This window comes from Bufo gargarizans, chromosome 2 (genome assembly GCF_014858855.1).
Source record: "Bufo gargarizans isolate SCDJY-AF-19 chromosome 2, ASM1485885v1, whole genome shotgun sequence".
Lineage (NCBI taxonomy): Eukaryota > Metazoa > Chordata > Amphibia > Anura > Bufonidae > Bufo > Bufo gargarizans.
In genome coordinates this window covers 350,727,816-350,753,017 of record NC_058081.1, presented here as the reverse complement: position 1 = coordinate 350,753,017, position 25,202 = coordinate 350,727,816, and the positions used below count along the sequence as shown (strand labels likewise).

The window sequence follows — 25,202 nt, the reverse complement described above, 5'->3', positions numbered from 1 at the left end:
AACTTTTGTCTCCGCTCCAAAATCATCTTCTGAGCGGAAACCTAACGAACCCCATTATAGTCTAAAGGCTGAACGGTGATGCAAATGAAATAAATAAAATAGTGGACAAGATTAGGCATTTTCTATTATAGTGCCGGCCATGTGCAGTCCGCAAATTGCGGAATGCACATTGCCGGTGTGCGTGTTTTGCGGATCCGCAGAACACTTACGGAGGTGTGAATGATGCCTAAGAATTCTCTAAGGTCTGTAAAAATATGCTGCATTAGTATAATCACAGATACAGTGTATCTTTATATAATACTTTGTACACTCAGGGTTTGCAATACCATAAAAATTACAGTCACAAGAGAGGTTTCAAAACTCCACAGAAACTGATGGCTAAACCTCAGCTGTGTTTTAGTGAAATATTCAACTCACAGCATTGTTGTTTGGTAAATCTGTAATCCCCCGCAGTGTAATTGCATGTGTATTTGTAAGGGGGAGCAGGTGTGTGTATGAAGGACTCCTTTCAGATGCATGGGAGGAGCTGCATTAGATAATGTGTAGCAAGAGCTCCCCAGGCCACTAAGCCTGTCCTTCTGGACAGAACAATGTACTGGTGGGGAAGCAGTCGCTTCTCCCTCAGGACAGTGCTTGCCTTGCCAGGTATTCAGCCAATGTACAGCATGCATCTCAGTGTTAAAGTTGAAAATGGCCAAAGGGTCTGCAGTCGAGGAACTAAACCCCCCACCCATGCCTGGCTACATATAGATCAATCACAAGCCCCCTGCTTACAGCAAAGCTTCTTACAGTCAGCAAGTCAATCATTTACTTCCCCCATGGAGACCAAGCAACAACAAAAAAAAAAAAAAACACACACACACACGTAAATCAAACTTTTTTCTAACACGTCAACTTTGAGAAACCCTGGCTTAAAGCCATTTTAAACAAGATCAATTTAAAACAAGCAATAACTATAGAATGAATAAAAAGGTATGTTAAATATTAGGCTACTTTCACACTAGCGTTTATTGTGTATCCGCCATGGATCTGCAAAAACGCTTCCGTCTGCATCCATCGCGAACGGATCCGTTTGCATTATCTGTAACATAGCCAAGACGGATCAGTCATGAACTCCGTTGAAAGTCAATGGGGGACGGATCCGTTTTCTGTTGTGCCAGATTGTGTCAGAAAACAGATCTGTCCCCCATTGACTTACATTGTGTGCCAGGAGGGATCCGTTTGGCTCCGTTTCGTCAAGCGAACAGCAAAACGCTGCAGGCAGTGTTTTGGTGTCCGCCTCCAGAGCGGAATGGAGACTGATCGGAGACAAACTGATGCAATCTGAGTGGATCCTTTTCTATTCTGAATGCATTAGGGCAAAACTGATCAGTTTTGGACCTCTTGTGAGAGCCCTGAACGGATATCAAACAGAAAGTCAAAACGCCAGTGTCAAAGTAGCCTTAGTTTAGGTTCCTTTTTCAAGATAATTCAGTTTAAGATAATTTTAAAAGCTAAAACCTGACAAGAGATTTATATTGACATACACGGGAGTTTATTGCTAGGATATGCCAAAAATAAAAATATATTTAGATTAGAATTTTCAAAATTCCCATAGCGGTGTGGCTGGTGGCCACACACAATTGCTCTCCCTTCACTTCGGGTGAACCATTCTGGAGATATGCACCCGTCTTTTGTGGCATATCCTATTGATATGCCATAAATGTTGAGATGGGACAACCCCTTTAAAATTTGGAATGAACTGGTCTGTCCACTATGAGGGAGAAAGGAGGGGGAGGGGGGGGGGGGGGGGGGGGGGACACCACACAGGTAATAAAGTGATCACACACTGGCAATAGTTAGTGTGATATAATTTAAATCTTTATATTAAAAGTAACTTTTTTTTACAATATATAAAATAAATCAACTTGAAAACATGAAACTTTTGGTAAACGGCAAAAGAGCATATTCTGTTTTAAATATATCTAGTGTATAAAAGTATTCTGACTGTAATAGTTCTTTAGAGTCCAAAGGATGTTAATATAAAAATATCAGCAAGATAAATTATATGGCTTCTAGAAGAAAGACCATTAACACAAATACTGAAATAAGACTTCAGGTCCTCAATTCAACGAAATGTTTAAGATGACCTATTATAAGCATTAAAACAAAAACCGGACATAAATATATTTCTATTAGAAAATATGTACAAGCTCTAGAACTGTAAAAACTCCAGGCACTTTAGGGCCACTTGTAATTCCAGATTGCAGCTTGGCATTACAAATGCAGAGAATCTTAACAGGCAGGTAAAGCTATGTTCCCAGCAGCACCGTGCTTTCCAGTAGCTTCCGATGTCCTTGGAACACGACTGGGAAAGGCATCCCGGCTAATGGTAGTCCTTCACATCCACAACATGGCGTTATACTACATATTCGCAGACATGGCTTGACAGAGCCAGTCAGGGGCTCACAGTGCTTTGCATCCTGAATACCGGTGGCTTGAGGGCAGCACCAACTTATTGTTTTTGTCTCCCAAGCATAACAGAAAAGCAGCACAGGGTTTCACCAGTGTCTACAAAACTAGACATGGTTGACGTCTCTTGAATAAATTAGGATCCTAGGGAGGGTATGTGTAGTATTTATAATGTCCATACTACCCCATAACTTTTTCAGGTCCCCATATGAGAATGAACATTGTGATAACTGAAGACGCAGGAAGGAGTTTGGACAGGATCATGGGTGAACACTGAGTCAGAAGAGGAACATGTGCTTGCAGTGTCTTCACAGGAGGGAGAATACTGTTCAAAGGGCATTGATAGGTCCAAATACTGAGCAAAAAGAGAAGGGAAAGACCAGTTAGTGAACCATGTTGAATATACTGTACATTTAACACAATTGTTATGCTATAATACAGTGACTATGAAGTGGCCAAAACTGTTGCACTCCTGCCACGCAAACATTTGTAAGGACAGCCTCTTCACAATATACCTAGCACAGTGCCATACGTTGCAGTGGCTGTGCTTGACATTGCAGATCAATCCCACTGACTTTACTGGGACTGAGAAGGACAAAGGCCATGTGACATCACAGCCCGAGGAAGGGCCTACAGCATCCAAAGTGCTGTAGCAACTTCAAGATCAGACCTCGATGACCGATCCTGAGGAAGGCTCATCAATATTTAAGTTTCATAAACCCCCTTTAACTATCCAACTGCAACAACACTTTGAGGGAGATTTATCAAAACTGGTGTAAAGAAAAACTGACTTAGTTGCCCATAGCAACCAGATACCATCTTTCATTTGGAGCTCTGAAAGGTGGAATCCGATTGGCTGTTATGGGCAAGTAAGCCAGTTTCCCTTTACTTCCCCACTATATATTTAGATTGACATGGGAAGGGAAAGTGAATATTTACATACAGTCTATGAATAATGAAATGTAACCTTACCTCCTCTGACACAGCTGTAAGTATTCGGTCAAGATGGTCTACTAACTGCTTGAATGTCGGCCTTTGTGATGGGACAGCATGCCAGCACTCTCTCATCAACATGTACCTATAAAAGTGGGCATTCATTCATTAATAGGAGACATTCAATTCTAGAAGATCAGGTCACTACTTTGTCTTGCGTTCTCTTATGCTTACAATTTTCCCACTAAAATTGCACTGGTTTTTACAGCCCTATTTTGCCAATATATATCCACTCTTAACTAGATACCAGAATTACAATCTGAACATAACATATGTATATAATCAAGTTTAGAAAGTGTGAAATAGATGCTTACAGTTCATGAGTACAATTTGACGGTTTATCCATTCTGTGTCCTTCTCGTAACAGTTTAAACAGCTCTTCCACTGGAATACCAGGATATGGAGAACCCCCGAGAGTAAATATCTCCCAAGTTAAAATTCCAAATGACCATCTAGAAAAAGAAGAAAAAAAATAAGTAAAAAAAAAAAAGTCAGATCAATCCTTTACGTCTATTTAGTGTCATAGTTTACATATGTAGTTCTATAAGGCTCTGTTCACACGGCAGTCATAGTTTGGGTAATTGTTACACATATAAATTTGTGTAACGATTCCTGACAGGGTTTCAAGATCTGTTAGAAGTCACTGATTGTAACCTTCATCATTTACTCCCAGCAGATAAAAACCCGTCCTGGTCAGGTGATGGACGCACAGCTTATTACAGTACAGTCTTGTAAGAAGCTGAGTTCACTTGTGTGTGTCCATCAATTGACTGGGACAGATTTTGATCCACTGAAGGTAAACAATGAAGGTGCCTAGTCAATGACAGTATTGAGATCTTGAGAACTGAAGAATTGATACATAAAAACAGATCACAAAGTTTCTAAACTTGTACAACAGAGTAAGCTTAGAGGGAACCTGTCATGTGGATATTTGATTATAATCTAACTAATTATGTACAATTATTAACTACTAAAAAGTGCCTTAGATGTATTCACTTACTGGTGTGATAGATGGTTACAGCATAATATACACACAAAGACGCCACATGATAATGAGCCGATTTGAGTCCAGCGTTTTTTTTTTTGTTTTTTTTTTTTATTAACAGCTATAGCCACTCCCCTGCCCACCTGTTGCTGATTCATATGGGGGGGAAAAAAACAAACAAAAAAAAAAAAGAAACTGTCATTCAGCAGCAGGTGGGCGGGGAGAGTCAGGAGCTCATGAATATTCAGGACATTATGAGCTGGAGCTTTTCAATACAAGATGTTGGCAGATTGACTGGGTCAATTAAAGAAAGTGACCCAGCATTTTGCTAAGAGAATCAGTCACTCATTTATGTTGCCCTTAGTTAGGACACCATAAAACTGGTGACAGGTTTCCCTTTAAATTGCTGATACAGGAAAAACTCTCCAATTTCTGTTGCAGTGGCACTGAAGACCGCTGCTGCCATACTCCACCTCAGCTCAAAGGGTCATTAGTGGGACTTCAGAGAAAAATCTAATAAAAACTAACTTTTAAATGTAAACCTCTATAGTTAGCATTCCTAAATTCAACTAAAAGGGTTTATACAAATACCCCCAAACAAGGCATTACTTTTTATAGTGTTCTGAATTATGGAATCAAAATGAGTAATGGTGTACCATCTCAAACACACACCATATCCACTCAAAATGATACTTACATGTCGCTCTGATGGGTATAGACACGGTCAAACAGGGCTTCTGGTGCCATCCACTTTACAGGAAGTCGACCCTGTTTGAATAAATAGCTTGGATTAGACTTAAGAAGATGGGCAAGAAAACACCATAATCCAACACCGTAAAGAGGAGAAATTTTTATATACATAATTTTTTATTATTTTTTTTATAAACTTACATTGCTAGTCTTTTTGTAGTAATCAATATCATGAACACCTCGAGCAAGTCCAAAGTCAGCAATCTTCATAACATTATCTTCAGCTACTAAGACATTTCTGGCTGCCAAGTCTCGGTGTATGCACTATATGAAGGAATAAAAACAAAATTGTCAAGGAATGCTCAAAAGTTGCAAGGTCAAAATACAAATATACAAATTACTAAAAGGCCCACACAAAATCCTCTCTCAAAGACAGAATGCATAGTGTCAAAAACAAAGCAAAGGAATTAAAAAGTAACATTTTCTTAATCAAAAGTGCAACTCTGTGACTTACCTTTTTGGATTCTAGGTATTCCATGCCACGGGCAACTTGATAAGCACAGGACACCAGATCCTTGAAGGACAACAGCTCTTCAGGCACCTTGGTTACATCAAAAGCATCTTCTGGTGTAGGAGGCCGTCGAGCACGCAGGAACTCGCGCAAGTTTCCCTTAGAGGCATACTCCACAACAACAAAGAGAGGACCTGAGCAGGGACATAGTAAAAGTTTACATTACTAGAGCTTAAAAAATCCACATACCATATTAGCAAAGTATGCTGACACATGATGTCCCACTTACCTTCTTGAGTACACACACCAAGCAGGTTGATTATATTCTTATGCTTTCCAATAACTTTCATCAACTCCATCTCAGAGATGAGATCAGACAAGTCTTTGTCATTACCGTTATCTAAAAAGAAAAAATAATTTTAGATTTCGCTCATTTTTTATTGAATATCAGTACAGTATTTGGACAATTACAAGAAATAAGATTGCTCTGTCATTAAACAGATACACATCAATATTAAAAGAATGCATTTACTAAAACGCTTAGGCAGTTTGGGACATTGCATGCATATTGGCTCAAAGACTGGTTTAGGATATGTTCGCTGTGGTTTTCTTACAAAGCTATAGAAACTGTACCTCAACATACATCATGCCGCTCTTCTTCCATTATAAACGGCAGCCATGATGCCAGCATGAACAGTCTTACTAGAAATCTAGTAATGAGCCCAATACGTAGAAGGGGAGGACAGGACCAGATCCCCATGAGACACCATGGAACTGCTCTCCTGACCTCACAGGACTGGGTGTTGTCTCTAAATATATGGTCATGTGCACTGAGCCTAACAGGAACAGCAATTCAGTTCTCACCTTTAAGCATCTTTACAGCTACGGTTACAGGTTTTTCAGGGCGATCTTTGTCAATCCCATAAGCCTCAGCTCTCACTACTTGTCCGAAACAGCCCTCTCCTAAAGGTTTCCCTAAAATAAGCCTAAATGGGGGAGGAAAAAAATAAAATAAAGTGAGCAACTAAAAAAAGTAGTGAAAACAAAGCAATTATCCAGAAAATAATTTCAAGATAACCTGTGTTATACAACAGTAGGAGCTGAGCAGATTGATATATAGTTTTATGAGAATAGATTTAATAAAACATACTGTATTTTTCGCCCCTATAAGACGCAAAAGTGGGGGGGGGGGGGGATAGCAGTGCGTCTTATGGGGCAAATGCTGAAATTTACAATGATACACGGCTGCCGCGATGCCGCAGAGAACGGTCGGATCAGCTGAGAGGGAGGAGGGGCTGGGGGCCTGCATCTGGATTAAGAATGACAGCGGGGACCGGTGCAGTCCCTGTATTCTAATGCACTGGCCCCACTCACTGTTTTATAATCTTATTTAACCTGTAGGCATTGTTCAAAAAAAATAATCATGTGTAATCCAGCTGTATTACTTACAACATTAAGTTCAGTAGCAGAGACTTCTGTCATGCGCCTGCGCTGCCCACTTTATGAATGAAGCAGGCGGCACGGGCAACTGTGAATGGCACACATAAGATCTATCTATCTATCTATCTATCAAAAGGGAATTCGGCGGCACCAGTACGCTGGCTCAGGTGCTATGTCCAAGGGAATGAGCTTCACCCTTACTATATATGCGGAAAAGGGACAGCACTCCAAGACTTGAAAAGAATAAATATCTTTATTCACCCATGTGAAAAAATAGCAGCAATGTTTCAGCTCACAACTGAGCCTTTCTCAAGCTTGAGAAAGGCTCAGTAGTGAGCTGAAACGTTGCTGCTATTTAGCTGTCCCCATAGCAGTGTGTCCTCCACAGATCCCCCATAAACAGTGTGTCATCCATAGACCACCATTAGTTCAAAACCCACCAAAAGCAAACTAATATTTTTTTCTCATTTTCCTCCTCAATCAAAAACTTAGGTGCGTCTTATAGGGCGAAAAATACAGTAGTTTGTTCATTTAAATCTCAGCTTTTCTGAGCTGAATAAATAGCACATTTTGCCAAATAATTTCCCATAAAACTATATACATAATACTGCTCAGCTCCTCCTGCACTATAGCCTACAGGTTACCTTTAATATTATAAAAAAAAATAAAAAAATATATACATACACACACACTAACCTGTCTCTGGCGAACTCCCATTTGACATCTAGAGGCAGCTCCACCTCCATTACACCAGGGAGCATAGGTGTGCAGCTAGAAGACAAGCGTGTAATGCGGATCAAAGGGGCAGTGGACTTTCCGGAGGAACTTGACTCCAGGGAAAACTGGTGGGAGGAAAATACATTTCACGAATGGTCATTCAAACTTACGGTATATAATACAATATAACAATACTTTGGAAAAAAATAATAATTGTTTAAATATATTGCTTTTCTAGTTTTCCAAATTCTTACCTGTCGTATGAGAGGGAACTTTGTAAGCTTATGCACAGTTGGAGGCTGTAGGGTTTGCTTGCTGTGAGACGTTTGCATACGGCAAAGAATTACAATTACAACAGCCATTGCCACAGCAAAGAATCCGGAAGTATATATAATTATATCCATATATCTGGACTCAGCAGGCTCTGCCTCCTCTAAGAGGTCTTCATCTGTGGGGGAGAAGAAAATAGACAGGGTCAGTGCCGCATCTGTGACCTTGACCTTCTTTATGGCCTCTGTCTCCCTCCTTAGCTATTCCCATCTGTTATCCAAGTCTCACTCACACATTTCCTAGGATTTCAAGCAATTTCACAACTTGAGACTATAGCTCAAAAGACTTCCTTTACAGATGTGTCTTAGCTATAGTTACAATAGTATCTTCAACTACTGCAAACTATACTTTAGACACGGTCCCCCACCGAGTATGGCACATGTTCACAGGCGTTCTGTACTTACTAGGCAGAACAGTCAGCCAAGCAGACTGATACGAGAGGCCAATTGAATTCCCTGCCAGACATGTATATTCGCCTGAATCTTCCATTGTGACATTCCGCAGATGAAGCACCTCTACTTCTGAAGTGTTGATATCTGCAGTCTACAAAAATAAAATGCATAAAAATAATAAAATGACTTAAAAAGTGTCCAGTGCATCCAATAAACAATATAATAAAATTGGCAACTTCATGAAGAAACATTAGTAAAAAAATAGGTGGTCTGTTATCCATAAAAAGATCAATAGTCATGATTTTTTGAACGTTAGGTTAGTTTCACACCTGCGGTAAAGCTAAAGGAACAGCCTGCCAAAGCTCATCACATCTAGCCTAACCAGATACTTCTGTGATACTTCTAGCCAAAACCAGACGTATCCCATTATAGCCCTGACTATAGTAATGGCTAGGCCGAACCCGGTGAAATCCAGCAGGCTTCTTCTCTGACACTTTTAACCGTAGGTGTGAAACTAACTTTAGTAAATCACATTAGGGAAAGAAGACTGAATGGATTATAATCCCAAAACAGGAAGTATTGTCTACAGAACTATCTGGGCCAGGATACACAACAGCATCAAGTGCCAGTCAGGATGAAAAGTTAGCATATAACATTTTTTTTTAGACAGAATCCAAATCGCTAAACATAAAATTGTCAAAATTTGAGAGATATCCATCTCTAGGCCATGCAGGATCTTTACACAAACGGCACCCTCTGAATAAAATGGGAGCCTTCGGGTTTCCATCATTTTCTGAATTAGAGCCTTACCCTGATCTAGTACAAATTTGTTAATAAATAAATAAAAAAATTTATAATATATATTCACACACAAACCTACCTTAAGTACTTGTACATAGGGTGCGTCATCAGGGCCAAAGCGGCTTCCATTCAGTTCAATGTGCTTGAGCCACTGGATGTGTGGTTGAGCATCGCTGTACACCTTACACAGGAACTCCACATCACTGCCCACACGAGCTGTCGTATTTGCTGGGAGTCCGGCTTGCAAGATAGGTCGATGTGAGGACCTCTCTTTAGGGACACAGACAAAAATGGAAATGAGTGCATAAATCATGCACTGAAGGTATGACCTCACGGGCTTCCATTTAGAAACCTCCTCAGATCACCCTTACAAAAGTGCTCTTTAAATGACAGTTCTCAAAGTCTACAGATAAATTTACACTTATAAAAAGAGTTAGTAACATGACTCGTGAAGAGAAACCGCCTACAAAATCTAATGTTAGCATTAAGACAAGGACAAACAGCCATAAAAGAAGTACTGTCGTACAGACAGTATCTCAAAGGCAGATAGTCAATAGACAGTTGTAGTAGCTACTCCAAAAGCCTGGCGGCTGGATAGCAGATAACGACCCTCATTAGGTTTATGACACAAATAGTATTTTATTGACTTTGAAGTTCCAAGTAGAGAGCTAGGACACCAGTTATGTTAGAGATTCCTGCTCTCACGTGTACATACCTATTCTGCCATAAACACCACGGAAACTACAGATGTCCTAACTAAAGAGCAATATAAAAATAGCATGTCTCCCACCCAAAGAAAATCAGTACAAAATAATGAAGTGCACAAGACCACTTACCAAGCACATCCAAGATGTATGTATAGCTGATGCTGCCCATCTTGTTCTCCACCACACAAGTGTAGTTGCCACGGTCTGAAGGGACCACGCTCTCCATGACCAGACTCCAATGCTGGTGCCTTAGCTGGATAAAAGTACAGAATATTTTATTTCTCACATGGAAACTTTTAATAGTTTGCAGTATGATCTAACTAGTTGTTACTATGCAGTCATTTTCCAATTGATTAGCTCACCTGAATACCCCCTATACGATGCTCCCCTCTGAATTCTTTGCCATTTTTCAGCCATCGAATGGTTGGCAGGGGACTGCCGCCAGCTGCACAGCGAAACTTCACTGTATTTCCAGCAGGTAAGGCGTACAACTTTTTCTCCATACGACGTGGATGGGTCCAATATGGCGCTGAAAGACAAAAACACAGTCATAAGCAACTATACCTATGCATGATGATGAAACAGGTACATGTATACTTTCAGGACTGTTCAAGACATGATATGTATGGTCTGCTTATCAGTAATGCACAGGGCATAGGTCAGAGGCATTTTACTCATCTCTCAGGCCATCCCAGACAGTCTGGTGTTTGGTATGTGGAGAACTTCTGCTATACACTGAGATTATAGTTTATTGCCTTGATGGGTGGAGGTCATTAGAACCTCTAATTAGTAATTCTAACAGAAGAGTGCTCACCTTGGTAGATATAAACAGGCTTCTCACTCAGATCACCCTGAAAATCCTCCCTGCGGCCATCCTCATCATCTTCATCCCCAGATGCTGCAGAATCTGCAAAACACACAATCGTATGAGGAACTAGGAGCCTCAAAGGCATTGTTCTTGTCAGCCTAATATTAGTACCAACAAAGCATAATTATCCATGGCTTTACAGGTCATGAACATCCTGATCGTACAAATTAGTGCTGCCTCAGGGGCACAAATTCTGTGAGAAAGACAGGCCTGTATACAATGCATGACAACATTTTCTAGTAAAGCCACCGATACACATACTACCACCTGCATGTTAGCTTGGTATAGGGAAATACACAGAAGTCTTGTGCATGAGGTATAGGAGGGAATGAAAAATCCTCATAATAATACTTACCAACTATAGATATTGAGAACCTTCGCAGGATCTGGCCACTACCCCGGACAACACATAAATACAGTCCCGAGTCTTCGTAGGTTACATCTGTCATTTCCAAAACATGGCCTGCTAAACGAATTTTCCCTCCTGCCTGCAGACGGTCTTGTTCTCTATACCAGTTAATATTGCTACTATAATTGGAGTCACAGGAAAGACGTAAACGATTTCCGGGATCAAGAAGGAGATGTTCTTCAAGCTTAGGGGTTGACTCTGCTGGAAGAGAACAGACTGGTATTGAGCTTTTCCTCTCCTTAGTGCACATATACAACATTTCTCCAATACATGGAATTATGCTACAGGTACAGCCAAAAAAACATCTCACAAAAGGGGAAAAAAAATTGGGGACATGAGTACAGGGGTGCCCTTTCCTACCTTTCTCTTGGGTTGAGATGCCTGACAAAGATGACCAGTTTGGGGGGGGGGGGGAATAAAATTAATTATATATCTCTATCTATCATTACTTCTGTCAGGTGTTGTAATGCAAAAGTTTCATTTATCAAAGCTGGTCATCTTGTGCCACCAGGAAAGGTAAGGAAGGAAGGACACATCTGTATTGTGCCAGTAAAGACAATGCTTCTGTCATGTGCCAATAGTTAATCTGTTGCAGCTACGGAACATGATCCAATGGCTTAACCCCTGTAGGGCCACTCCCAGAAAACACTCATTTATTTAACCATTAAATGAACTTTGTTGCTTTTTGGGGTTTCGGTGTGAAAAAGACACACTCCAGAGGGGTGCCATTTGTCTCACCTCAGCCACTTTTACCATATTGAACTTGCATTTTGACCTGGTGGTCACCTTTTGACCTCCAAAGAATCCATCTCTTGGCAGGACACTATAGGACAAGTGTAAAATACCTTCTTATGTTTGCAAAATGACTTGCTGCACCATAGGAAGCAAGATATTGGCCTTTTTATGGACATTTTGCATTCAACCGTAGAAACAAATAGCCTGTTTCCTTTTTGCTTTCCATATTGTAACTGTCACACAGAATATAAGGAAGTTGTGTAACAATGAAAGTAAATCTATTGAATATAATAACACTTCTTGCCCTCAATGGGAAACTGAGTAAAAACAGCAATGCCCATTGTACAAATTCACAGGAAATTCTTCAGACTGCCTAATGAATGACTTTCCATAGGTGGCGTTTTCTGGGCAGCTTCCAAGTAGGTTTAGAGTACAGCCACATTCACGTTTTCATGATGCAGTGTCGGAAGCCAAAGTCAGGAGTGGATCATAACAGGGGAGAAAGTATAAAAGGACAGAGCAGACTCTTTTTTTTTTATTTTTTTATTCACTGGCTGAGGCTACTTTCACACTGGCGTTTTGGTTTCCGTTTGCAAGATCCGTTCAGGGCTCTCACAAGTGGCCCAAAACAGATCAGTTTTGCCCCAATGCATTCTGAATGGAAAAGGATCCACTCAGAATGTATCAGGTTGGCTCCGTTCCGTCTCCACTCCGCTTCGAAAGCGAACACCAAAACGCTGCTTGCAGCGTTTTGGCGTCCGTCTGACGAAACTGAGCCAAACAGATCTGTCCTGAAACACAATGCAAGTCAATATGGCGCAATAGAAAACAGATCCGTCCCCCATTGACTGTCAATGGTGTTCAAGACGGATCAGTCTTGGCAATGTTACAGATAATACAAACTGATCCATTCTGAACGGATACATGAGGTTGTATCATCTGAACGGATGCGTTTGTGCAGATCCATGACAGATCCGCACCAAACGCGAGTGTGAAAGCAGCCTTCGCAAACTGCATCAGGAAACTTGACAGTGTCCATACCCTAAAGCCACTGGATCAGTGATAATCTGCTACAGAAGTAAACATTATCTTTAAATAACCAAATGAGCATAAAAAATAAAAAATAAAAATTCACTAAATTCTTTGGTATTAAAGCTTATCTCTTTTGACCAGTGGAAAATTGGCACAGTAGAACAGGCTGGGTACAGCCACACAGGATGGAAAAGTTGCAGACTCTCAGCAGTGGAATTCTGCTTCAAAACTCCACTTAGTGGTTTACCATCCATGAGAAAAATACGCGAGGGAGTAGAAATTTAGGATTTCCCATCATTCCATTAGGTCTATGGTCAACTTTACATCTGTGGAAAAACTGGTGGGAGAACGTTGAGGATGTGCCACCAGGACTTCCAGACGCAGGGCACCACACTTTCCAGATCATTTTATCTAGTTTCTGAAGACTGCATCAGCCAGGATTTTTTTCTTCTTCTCTTAATTACCTTTCAAACGTTCTTCCTCTGTAGTTGCTGGTCTGCATGATGTTATGGTGATGAAGGCCAGAAGACAAATCAGACACCCTCTAAAGCACTGCATGGTACTGACTTTATAAATAGTCTTGACAGGACACTTATGCTCCAATGAAGGGTGGATAGGCTGAAAGAGGACAATGCAGAAATGAGTAAGCTTTAACCTAAACAAAATCAGATAATTCATGCTCAAAAGCTCTATTTCCAAGCAAACAGAAGATATTAGAATAAACCTAATCTAAAAAACATATATTAAAAATAATCTAAATTGTTTTGACCGGACCCCCACAATTAACATGTTGTTCTACAACATGGAATACCAAATGTCATGTAGACAGACTAAACACCATAACTCACACCATAGACTCAATCCCAGCTGGATTTCATCTGCCAGACTAGGAACATGGATAAGATTATGCCATACATTCAGATCAGGTTTTTCTATCAGACCGCGAATACTATTGGTCCAGCAGATCATGGAGCCAAGTGATGGAACATGAAAATCAGAGACTTAAGAAATGAACCGTGTATAGGAGGTGGAAGGGGGGGGGGGGGGTTAAGTCCCCCCCAGCAGTCCTTACATTCCAAGGGATATCAATGTGTAACTAGCTGCAGGGACCCTGGGCTCCAGCTTAATCTTTGAACACAAAACCACAAAGGCCTTTGTGTGCCAAGGCTACCCTGGTTATAGATTTACAGAATAGTTATGGTACCAGAGTGAGAGTTTACACAGAGCAGCCCAAGCTATCAGCAGAGATAAGGAAGGAGTAAACAGAGAATCAGACAAGGAAAAACAAGGTGCAAGTCTCAGATATCAACAAACAGACCCCAATAATAAAACCTAAAAACTCCAGAATCCCAGACTCTGGACACTGTCACAGCGGCTTCTTCTGGATCCACACCAGACACCATCAGATGGGTTACACTGGATTTAGTCACAGTTCTTACTATAGGGTCAGGTTACAGAAGCTTTCTAAAAGGAGAAGAGCCTGAGCTACACAAGATCAGAAGCATCAAGAATGGTCATCTCTCATCTTCTGAACCCCCTTCCATGAGGAGAAGCGCCTCAGCTACACAAGATCAGAAACATCAAGAATGGTCATCTCGTCTTCTGAACCCCCTTCCATGCAGGCAGATCTCAAAGCCGACATCGGGGGTCCCCCACCCCTGAACTATCACGTGCTTATCCCAGCTCAGGACAGGGTGGTCTTCACACCGCACGTGCTCCTCACCTGATAGCAGCAGCAGCTCACTTATAGGGTCTCCCCATCCATGCCACCATAAATCCTTCAAAGGACAGTCCCCAGTATGCGGCTCCAGTGCGGCAAAAATCCTGCGACTCCGTCCCCAAAGTGCAATCCAGTAGTGTTAATGCAGACGGCCAGGCTAGTAAGTGTCCATGCACGTCCCCGCTCCCTGTGGTAACACATCCGACCAGTCCACTCTCCCCCCACACCAGTAACAATGGACTATAAGGGTGCAATGCTGCAGGGAATCCCGCTCCAAACACCGCCCCCAGGCCCTGCTCCCCTCCCTCCTCTGGGCTTATTCACTACCCTCCCCCCCCCCTTTCTCCTCACCCTTTCACACTCAAATTAGCTAACTTCTCCCCCAGCTTTGTGCGGGAGGATTAGACTGCTTCACTTTGCTGTCCAGCTCAGGGCTTTCTGAATCCCAGCATGGCTCCAGCCTCTCTGTACAATAGCCCTGCACCTAATGATGACATTCCTAGCAGTTATGTGAGGAACCAGGGTGTCCTATTGTCACAGCTCCACAGACTGCTCCACCTGAGATGGGTTCTGGTACAGATATCAGGGGCTCCTGTCACAGACCCTCCGCCGTTCCGCAAAAAGATAGGACATGGGGCAAAACCCCACGGAAGCACTCCGTAGGGTTCCGTTCCGCATCTCCTGATTTGCAGACCCGTTGAAGTGAATGGGTCCGCATCCGTGATGTGTAATGGACACGGAACGGTGCCCGTGTATTGTGGATCCGCAATACGGCCACGGCGCGCACACGTTCGCGTGAAAGAGGCCTAAGGCTGACTAGATTATTTTTATGATAATTATCATCGTTTTACTGTTAGTTCTTATCTGTATGTTCAGCTACAGACGTGTATTACTTCTAAATCATTCATTATGCTTTTACAATTTCTCCGTAAAAAATAAAAATAAATGTTGGTTGTCTGTGATTTTGGGATAAGTTGTCCCGAAAAAAGAAAAATTAAGGTTGGCAACTGAACATCATGACGGCTGATTTCACACACAGCACTTTGTAGAAAAACGCCACATTTTTCTAGTGTTTTTTACTGCATTTTTGTGTTTTTACCAGTTTTTTTTCTTTGCATTTTTTTACATGTATACATGTTTTTAACAGTTATTTTTACATGTAAGACTTGAAAAGTTGCAGAAAGCACGTATTACAAATGAAAGTTCTAGCATTCATCACTGACAGGCGAGAAAAAAAATATACAGTATTCCGGCCAATGGAGCAGATTTGCATAGTCGAAAACGGAGCAATTCTAATTTCATCGAGAAAATGATTATAATTGACAATAATCATTTTATCTGTGGCCAGTTATAGTCGTCAAAATGCCTCACAATAAAGTCCTATGGAGCGGGTCCAGGATTAGAAAAACATGGCTGCTTTCTTCCAAAAACAGCACCACTCCTGTGCACAGGCTGTGTGTGGTATTGCGCCTCCTCCCTATTCACTTCAATAGAGCTGAGCTGCCAGACACAAGCCATGGACATGTGTGGCAGTGCTTTTGACAGAAGCTCGCCATATTTTTCCAATCACGCACTGCCCCTTTCAGGGCTCATACACCCTCTTGTATTATGGCTCCATTTTGTACTGAGCGGTAAGGATCGCAGTGTTTTGGGCTTTTTTTTTCTTATAGAGAAGACGTTAAAAACGCCCAAATAAAAACGCAAACATCTCAATACTCAGTTTTTTTTTTTAAACGCCACAGACCAAAAAAATACCACCTAACTAATAAATCCGTATTTTGCGGATCCACTGCAAAACGGATATGGTTGTCTACGGAAGACCTAAAACGAAAGGGAGTAGCTAGACGTTGCGGTTGAGGTGCGGTTAAAAGTCGTGTGTGGTTTTGCCACTGTTTTAGATTTGGTAAAAGTGTTAAAAGCCGTAATAACATTAAAAGGAAATTGCCGTACTTTTTTTTATATATTCATCTCACAAACGGATGAACTTTTATTTGCCTTCAGAGGCTAAACCCTACTGTATAGCAGGAGTCATCCTTCCCCGCTTCATGTCTGCCATTCTGCCATTGTGCCTTCATTTATTCAATCACATTCCTGGTTTTGATGTGCATTGAAGTTAATTAGGTGTTTGGCTAAAACAGTCAGAATATGCCTGTGAAAAGATAACACACAATTACTTTTACCCCCTACAGTCTTGTCTCTACGACCTCACCTACCAGATTGAGTCTGGCTGAATTTTAAAAGGCGTTGAGATTAGATAATGAAGCCAGGGTTGATACTGCATTTGAGAGACAAAGGGCCACTACACAATATTAGGAGTTGTAATGCGAAAGCTTGTTTATGTTGGTTTTAAGCACTGGTGCCATAAAGGTGGCCCTACACATTAGGCTAAAGTCGATTAAAATGGACGATTTCAACCAAAACGTACATTCATCGGTTAAAATTTAGCAAAGGACGACCAATGACAGAGCATTATCATCTAAAAAAAAAAAATTTTCGGCTCACGGTTGGACCAAAGATCTGAGTGAAAGATTGTTCTTTGAATGAACATTTCCAGAAAGATCTTTCGGCCATCGCTCGGTTTCACGGAATGTCTATGGGCAGTTTGAACAGTACGGACTAAAACGTGTATGGCCGTGTCTGTAAGGCTACATGCACACAACCGTATGTGTTTTGCGGATCCTCAAAAAAACGGATGACGTTCCGTATGGCATCCGTTTTTTTTTTTTTTGCGGATCCATTGTAATAATGTCTATTCTTGTCCGCAAACGCTAAAAAAAATAGGACATACACAATTTTTTTTTGCGGGGCATTGGAACGGACATACTGATGCAGACTGCACACGGTGTGCTGTGCACGTTTTTTGCTGACCTATTGAAATGAATGGGTCCGCATCCTATCCGCAAAAAAAAAAAAAAGAAACGGGCACGGAAACAAACAACGTTCGTGTGCATGTAGCCTAAAACGAAAGTTCACCAGATGATTGTTCAACTGCTGTTCAACCAACCATCAACCAACTTAATGTTTATGGTCACCTTAAGGCCTCTTCCACACGGGCTTGTGCGCCCCGCGGTCGTGCTGCAGCCCGCAATGCACGAGCACAGTCCGTGGGGCAGCCGCAGCGGATCGCGGACCCATTTACTTGAATGGGTCCGCAATCCGGCCGTTCCGCGAAAAAGATAGGACATGTTCTATCTTTTTGCGGAACAGAAGTATGGGACGAAACCCCACGGAAGCACTCCGTAGTGCTTCCGTAGGGTTCCGTTCCGTGCTTCCGTTCCGCACCATTCCGCATCTCCGGATTTGCGGACCCATTGAAGTCAATGGGTCCGCATCTGTGATACGGAATGCCCAAAGAACGACACCCGTGTATTGCGGATCCGCAAATGCGGTCCGCAATACGGCAGCGGGTCGCACACTCCCGTGTGAAAGAGGTCTTAGACCCCTTGCAGACAAGCTTTCCTCCCACAGTGAGTCCGCAACGCAGCACCCGGCCTGACCTCCCAGCACTGACCAGGTCACATAGGATTATATTGATTTATGATGCTATGTAACCCCTACAGTTCTGGAATGTATTGGATAACACTGACAGCATTACTGTATGTCAGTGTTAGGCCTCATGCACACGACCGTTGTTTCATTCCGTGTCCGTTGTACCGTTTTTCGTGATTTTCTGCGGACACATTGACTTTCAATGGGCCCGTTGAAAACTCAGCTAATGCACCGTTTGTCATCCGTGATCCGTGGTTTCAGTCCGTCAAAAAAATATAACCTGTCCTATTTTTTTTCATGGAAAACGGTTTGCGGACCCATTCAAGTCAATGGGACCGTGAAAAAACGCGGAGGCACACAAAATTGTCATCCGCGTCCGTTTTTTTCCTATCATTTGCATGGCAAACTTGACTTAGATTTTTTTTTACTGTCCTTCATGTCTGGAGATCCTCCAAAAATAAAGGAATACACACGGAAGCAAAAACGGATCACAGTACAACGGAACCCCGATTTGCGGAACGGAACACAACGGTCCCGTGCATGAGGCCTTATCCAATACATTCCAGAACTGTTAGTGCTACATAGCATCATAAATCAATATGATGCTATGTGACCCGGTCAGTGCTGGGAGGTCAGGCCGGGAGCTGCGTTGCGGACTCGCTGCAGGAGAAACGCTTGTCTGCAAGGGGCCTTAGAACAGTATGCAGGTACCACAGACTGCATTGGCTGGAGATCATGTTGACTACTTATGTGTGAGATGCCGTCATATTGGAAGTTGAAGTAAACTTGGGGTTTAAAATCATTTTAGACGCCATACTGGGGAATTTCATTATAAGCGGGTTCACATGTGACATATTTCTGGTGAGTTTTCAGTATGAATACATCTCAGGACTGTGCTGATGCATGGAGCTCTCTGCTCTATCTTCACATGCCTCTGAGGTCATTCTGTGTTCATTTTTCAAAACTGTGGTTGATCCATCATACGTTGTAAGTACCTATTAGGCTAGGTCTACACAACGACATTTGTTGCGCGACATTTGTTGCACTAATGTCGAGCAACTATTTTTATAATGGCAGTCTATGGTGTCGCACTGCAACATGCGACATGCTGCGACTGTGACGCGACAGTCGCAGAAAAATCCATCTTGAATGGATTTTCTGCCACTGTCGCGTCGCAGTCGCAGCATGTCGCATGTTGCAGTGCGACACCATAGACTGCCATTATAAAAATTGTTGCGCGACATTAGTGCAACAAAATGTCGCGCGACAAATGTCGTCGTGTAGACCTAGCCTTAGTTCTAGAAAAATTCTATACAGAGTCCACTGATGCTTATACGGCAGTGTACAGAGGCTGCAGGGCTCTATATTAACCACTGAATGTTAACATTTACAGCCTTAGGGCTCATACACACGACCGTTGAATGTTTTGCAGTCCGCAAACTGCGGATATGCGAAACACAGTGACCGACCACGTGCATTCCACATTTTGTGGAATGGCTGGCCCCTAATAGAACAGTCCTATCCTTGTTCATAATGCGGACAATAATAGGATATGTTCTATTTTTTTTTTTTGCGGAACTGCTATGCAGACATATGGACACGGGATGCACACGAGTCATTTAATTTTTTTTCTGTGGCCCTATCAAAAGGAATGCTTCCGCATACGGGCCGCAAAAAAAACAAAAAACGGACTGGACATGGAAAAAAATTTGTTTGTGTGCATGACCCCTTAAACAGCAGGCTTATGTGCTTAGCCCATAATAGGAAAAAATGTAAAAAGTTTTTTTGTAACCATGCTCCACCCAAAAAATGTTTCAAAAGTGATTAAAAAGTTATATATCCCCAAAAATTATACAAAAAATAATAATATAGCTCGCCCTGTAAAAAATAATAAGCCATCGCACAGCTCTGTACACAACAATATAACTTATGAGTGTCAGAATATGATGATGCAAAGCAAATTTAAATTTTTTGAAAAAAGTAGTAAAATTAAAAAATACAAATGAAAAGACTCTGAGTGTGCTGAAATAAAAAAATGAGACACAAAATTCGCAAATGAAGAAAACACTGCTAGAAAAAAACTTGTGTGTGCTGCGTTTCAAAATTCCCTTCAATAAAAGCTTTAATGCATGTCAAAAACACGGCTTAAAGTCAGCAGAAAAAAAACATATGTCAATCAAATGTTAGCGAGGTATTTACCATGTATGTTCCTATACATTAACAGTAAACTTGGCAAGAAAAACACCAAACACAATGTGACGTGCTGGTTTATAGGTTGATGACAGTACAGGTAACTATCATATGATATAATGCTTTACAGTATACATATATCTTAGATACATGTCTGCAGAACCGGTCAATTTTAGCAGAATAAGCCAAGGTGGTTACCAGTCTCACCCCGACTGCCTGGCAGTAGTTTATTGCCATTGAAAACATATGCCAAGCCATGCTTGTATATTTATAAGTGATTCAGGAGGGATAGCTGGCATACCATGAGCATTTGGTCAACAGCTACTGTATCTAAAGTGTATGGGTTGCTTAACGCCTTCAAGACTGGATGATTTTCCATTTTGTTTTTCATTTTTGTTTTTTACTCCCAGCCTTCCCAGAGCCATAACTTTTTTTTTCACATAACGGGGTTATTTTGTTACAGGACAAGTTTTACTTTCTAATGGCACCACTTATGGTTGCATACATTGCAGTTGTAAGTGGGAAAAAAATTCCAAATGGGGTGGAATAAAAAAAATAATAATAATTACGCCAGGGTTTTATGGGCTTTGTTTTCACAGCGTTTCCTGTGCTGTAAAACTGACCTGTTACTTTCATTCTCCAGGTCGGTATGATCACAACAATACCACATATGTATAGTTTTTCTTGCATTTTAATACTGAAAAAAAAAATACTTTGGAAAAAATCTTATTTTTATGTGTGTGGAGCTGTGTGAGAGCTATTTTTTTGTGGGGTAATCTGTGCGTTTCATTGATACTATTAGGGATGAGCGAATTGACTTTGGATGGTACATTTGAAGTCGATTTGCAAAAAACTTTGTTGTAATACTGTACGGAGTTCCCAAGGTACCACTAGGAACCGAACCCGAGTTTTACAGTAATAATTCTTGTAGTTATTACATGAAGTCTCGCGCGACTTCGTGAAGTAATAACTTCGGCTCATCAGAGCCAATACATTCTAAAACTCTACGGAGCAGAAACTCCGTACAGTATTACAACAACATTTTTTGCGAATCGACTTCGGATGTACCATCTGAAGTCAATTCGCTCATCCCTAGATACCATATTGGAGTGTGTATGACTTTTTGATCACTTTTTAATGAATTTTAGGAGGCGATGTCAAGCGCCCAAAAAACTGCGAACCGATTATTCGCTGTCTTTTGCTGCATGGCTGCTAGCACTCAGGAACAGTTTCTATTAGAAACCAAATTGGAATGAATTATAAGTAAATTGGAGTCCAGAATATCTTAAATAAGGAAATAATTAGTAATTTGCTCTTGTATAGCCGCCATATGTGGCTCCTACATTTCTGGAATCTATTGACATTTTTCGTAATTGTCTCCAACTAGTCTAGTACCAAAAGGCTTTCAGTGACACATAAATCACATTTTAGTTTAATGTCCCAAAATATAAATCACCACCATTGCTGTAATTGCATCAAGAAAATGACTTGTTTCTGTAGACGCCACCTGAATCCTGCCTATGGCTGGTTAAAAGGAAGCCTTTGTCTTTAAGAGTTAGAAAACTAACACCTGGAACACAAAGAAAGAACAATCTACCAGAAGACAAGAATGTAATTTATTAATAAGGCAGACAGAGTAATTTAATCAAATGTCTCTCTTGCCCCTAGTCTATTCAAGGTAGTCATGTGGCCATACCAGTATTTCTGAACTGTGAGATTTCTATTGAACAAGGTGTCACCAGGATTAATCATTGTACTTTGCTATAGTTTCATTTATTTTATCAAATTATTTCAGTGTAAATGTAGAGATAAGAGATGATTGAGCAGTTTCATATGAACTATGAAAGGGACAATGGGTGTGGACCCACTTTGCCAACTAACCAGTTTGACTTTGATCTAAAGGGTGTTGTACTGGCATTTCCCTGGTATTCAACCTTTACCCCTATTCGAGGATCTGGCCTTAGCTGCAGGGAACCCACCAGGCCAATACCTCCTAGAATAGTCCTGGTGTAGTTGCCCGCTAAGCCACCGTGGTCAGGGATACCGGTGTCAAGCACCAAGAGGTCAGGCAAAACTCATAGTAAGGAAACTAGCCGAGTTTGGGGCAGGCAGAGTTTGTGTGAATCCATAGAACAGGTCCATAATCTGGGCAGAGAGCAATGGGTCAGAACAGGCATCCTTCTTGGGGAGGCTGCCTTATATATCTAGAGACTATATCTAGCTATCTAGCCATTAGTCGGGGAAGCATTTGGCTGCACATGCGCTGACCCTTTAAGAGGCTGAGAGTGAATGTGTGTGCCCTAAAGAACAGGCCGGGAGGCCTAAGCAGACACACGCAGCCTGGAGAACTAAGATGGACGCTGGCGGCTGGGAGCACCACTGGCTGAAGAGCAAAACACAGTATGAAGGTGAGTCACGCGGCATCCGTGCCTGCAGGGCAGCGGCGGGCACAAACGGCTGGCGAGAGACACCATATACACTCATTGAGAAAAGAATATAACGCACCAAGAAGGAGTTGTTTGAATTGAGTGAAGCTTTCTATGTGTGACTGTAATGATGATATATGTAAGTGATTACAATATTAGAGTGAAAGTATACATTTATTGGGGAAAACTGTACAATTGAAAGGAGGCTCTAGTACACTGTTGGGCCACCTCTAGCTTGGATACAAGATGAGATATGGTTGGGCATGAAGGAATACAGGTTTCATATGGTATCCTGCAGCACATTTGTCCACAGATGTTGCAGCTAGGCCTATAGATCCTGCACACTCATAGGTTACCAAAGCTTGCATCTCAGCTGGTCCCATAAACGTGTAATTGTCGATCCGGCAGGCTAAGGAAGTGTTCCAATCTGGTGGAGACATTCCTGGAAAAACCCATATTGTGTGGAGGTGACCACTATGTTGCTGAAATATGCTAGTTTGGAGCACTTCTACGAGATGTGGCTACAGGATGTGCAACATAAAAGGCTGAGCTGTTAGTGTTCCTGGTATCATTAAGAGGCACTACAGTCTAGGCACAAGTGGCCTGCACCTCATCACAAATTAGGCACTGTAAAGCGCCAGTCTAGGAAACATTCTACTCATTTGTGTATAGAACTTCATCTGTGATCAAAATTAATAGACTTCATCATCAGTCTATGAACTGACACAAACTGATGCTCAAAATAAACTGGTTAATGATTTATTTAATTTTTTCATACTTCTGGTTTAACCATCAAGAGGAGACACCCAGCAATATCCCGCCAAAATTGTCAGATTTGGCAAACTTTTAAGAGCGTATCTAGTTGTCAGTAGATATTTTCATTCTACTAATATATTTTATGTATTTAAATCTAAAAATGTATGTGTATTACAAAGAGGAAAAAAGTCAGCCATGTTTAAAATTTTCATCCATTATTTTCTTTAAAACAACGATTCCAGAAAGATATTGTGTCTCTTAGCCTTAGGGTTCAATATGGCCAGTTTGAACAACTGTAACAGCCAAATTAGACTAAGGCCTCATGCACACGACCATTGTTGTGTCCGTTGTTCCGTTTTCCGTGATTTTCTGCGGACCCATTGACTTTCAATGGGTCCGTGGAAAATTCGGTAAATGCACCGCTTGTCATCCGCGTCCGTGATCCGTGTTTCCAGTCCGTAAAAAAAAATATGACATGTATTTTTTTCACGGACAACGGTTCGCGGACCCATTCAAGTCAATGGGTCCATGATAAAACACGGATGCACACAAGATTGTCATCCATGTCCGTGATCCGTGTCCGTTTTTTTCCCTATCATTTGCAAGGCAAACTTTTTTTTCACTTTCCTTCATGTCTGCTGATCCTCCAAAAATCAAGGAAGACACACAAAAACGGAAACGGATCACTGAACAACGGAACCCCGTTTTGCGGACCGTGAAAAAATACTGTCGCGTGCATGAGGCCTAATATGTGTCTGACTGTGAAACAAAAGTTCAAAAAACATAGTTTGTTCAACAATTGTTCAACCATCCCACTACTAACCACTAATGCGTATGGCCACCTTTAGAGGTTTGTGTGGCCATACACCTTAGATTGGTGTTGGCTGAAGGTCCGTTCAGCTGAAAGCTATTCCTTCCTACCTCCCATACACATGCACCTCTGAGGATAGCTTATCTCCTTGGGGGCAAAAGAATCAGACATGCACCCTTCTTTCTCACAGTAACTGCCATCAGGGGAGAGTCGGGACATCCCTACACACATTAGATTGTAGATTGTCTGTCCTTGCAGAAATCAGGTTCAGTGTATTGCCACCTATAATTTCACCTTGACACTTCTAGGTAGTAATGATGAGCGGCAGGTCCCATATTTGAATTTGCGATATTTCGCAAATATGTGGTAGAATTGTCGTCACATATTCGTGAATATTCATATTCGAGATTATTTAGAAATTGCAAAAAATCTGCAATGTAAAAAATGCGTTATGCGAAGTGAGTCAAAAACGAATATATAACACTATAGAATACAGTGCTTTATTTTCGTTTTTTAGATGATTCGTAATTTTTTTCCATCTGAAGTGAACAGTCATTGTTCCACAAGCAATTTAAGCAGGGAGGAATCATAACTTCAGATGGAAAAAAATGATGAATATTCTAAAAAACAAATATATAGCACTATTTAGAATATAGTGCTATATATTCGTTTTTAGAATATTCGTCATTTTTTCAATCTGAAAACATGATTCCTCCCTACTTCTTGCTTGTGGGCCAATTAGTCATTGG

The 25,202-nt window shown here is 41.3% G+C and overlaps 1 protein-coding gene across 2 annotated transcripts; it reads right to left on the bottom strand.

The window, feature by feature from the left end:
• Positions 1-1,861: 1,861 nt before the first annotated feature.
• Positions 1,862-15,005, bottom strand: FGFR4 (fibroblast growth factor receptor 4). Of its 2 annotated transcripts, none has more exons than XM_044277440.1 (18): positions 14,785-15,005; positions 13,526-13,679; positions 11,241-11,495; positions 10,832-10,924; positions 10,380-10,546; positions 10,147-10,270; positions 9,390-9,580; positions 8,522-8,660; positions 8,042-8,235; positions 7,767-7,912; positions 6,495-6,616; positions 5,920-6,030; positions 5,634-5,824; positions 5,321-5,443; positions 5,127-5,197; positions 3,759-3,896; positions 3,424-3,529; positions 1,862-2,806 (listed from the first exon to the last, which is right to left on the bottom strand). In XM_044277440.1, the coding sequence occupies exons 2-18, from the start codon at positions 13,617-13,619 to the stop codon at positions 2,648-2,650; spliced, it is 2,424 nt and encodes an 807-aa protein (XP_044133375.1). In that variant the 5' UTR covers positions 13,620-13,679; positions 14,785-15,005; the 3' UTR covers positions 1,862-2,647. The 2 variants fall into 2 exon arrangements, with proteins under 2 accessions (XP_044133375.1, XP_044133376.1); XM_044277441.1 differs by having other exon boundaries at positions 11,241-11,492.
• Between the last annotated feature and the right edge of the window lie 10,197 nt (positions 15,006-25,202).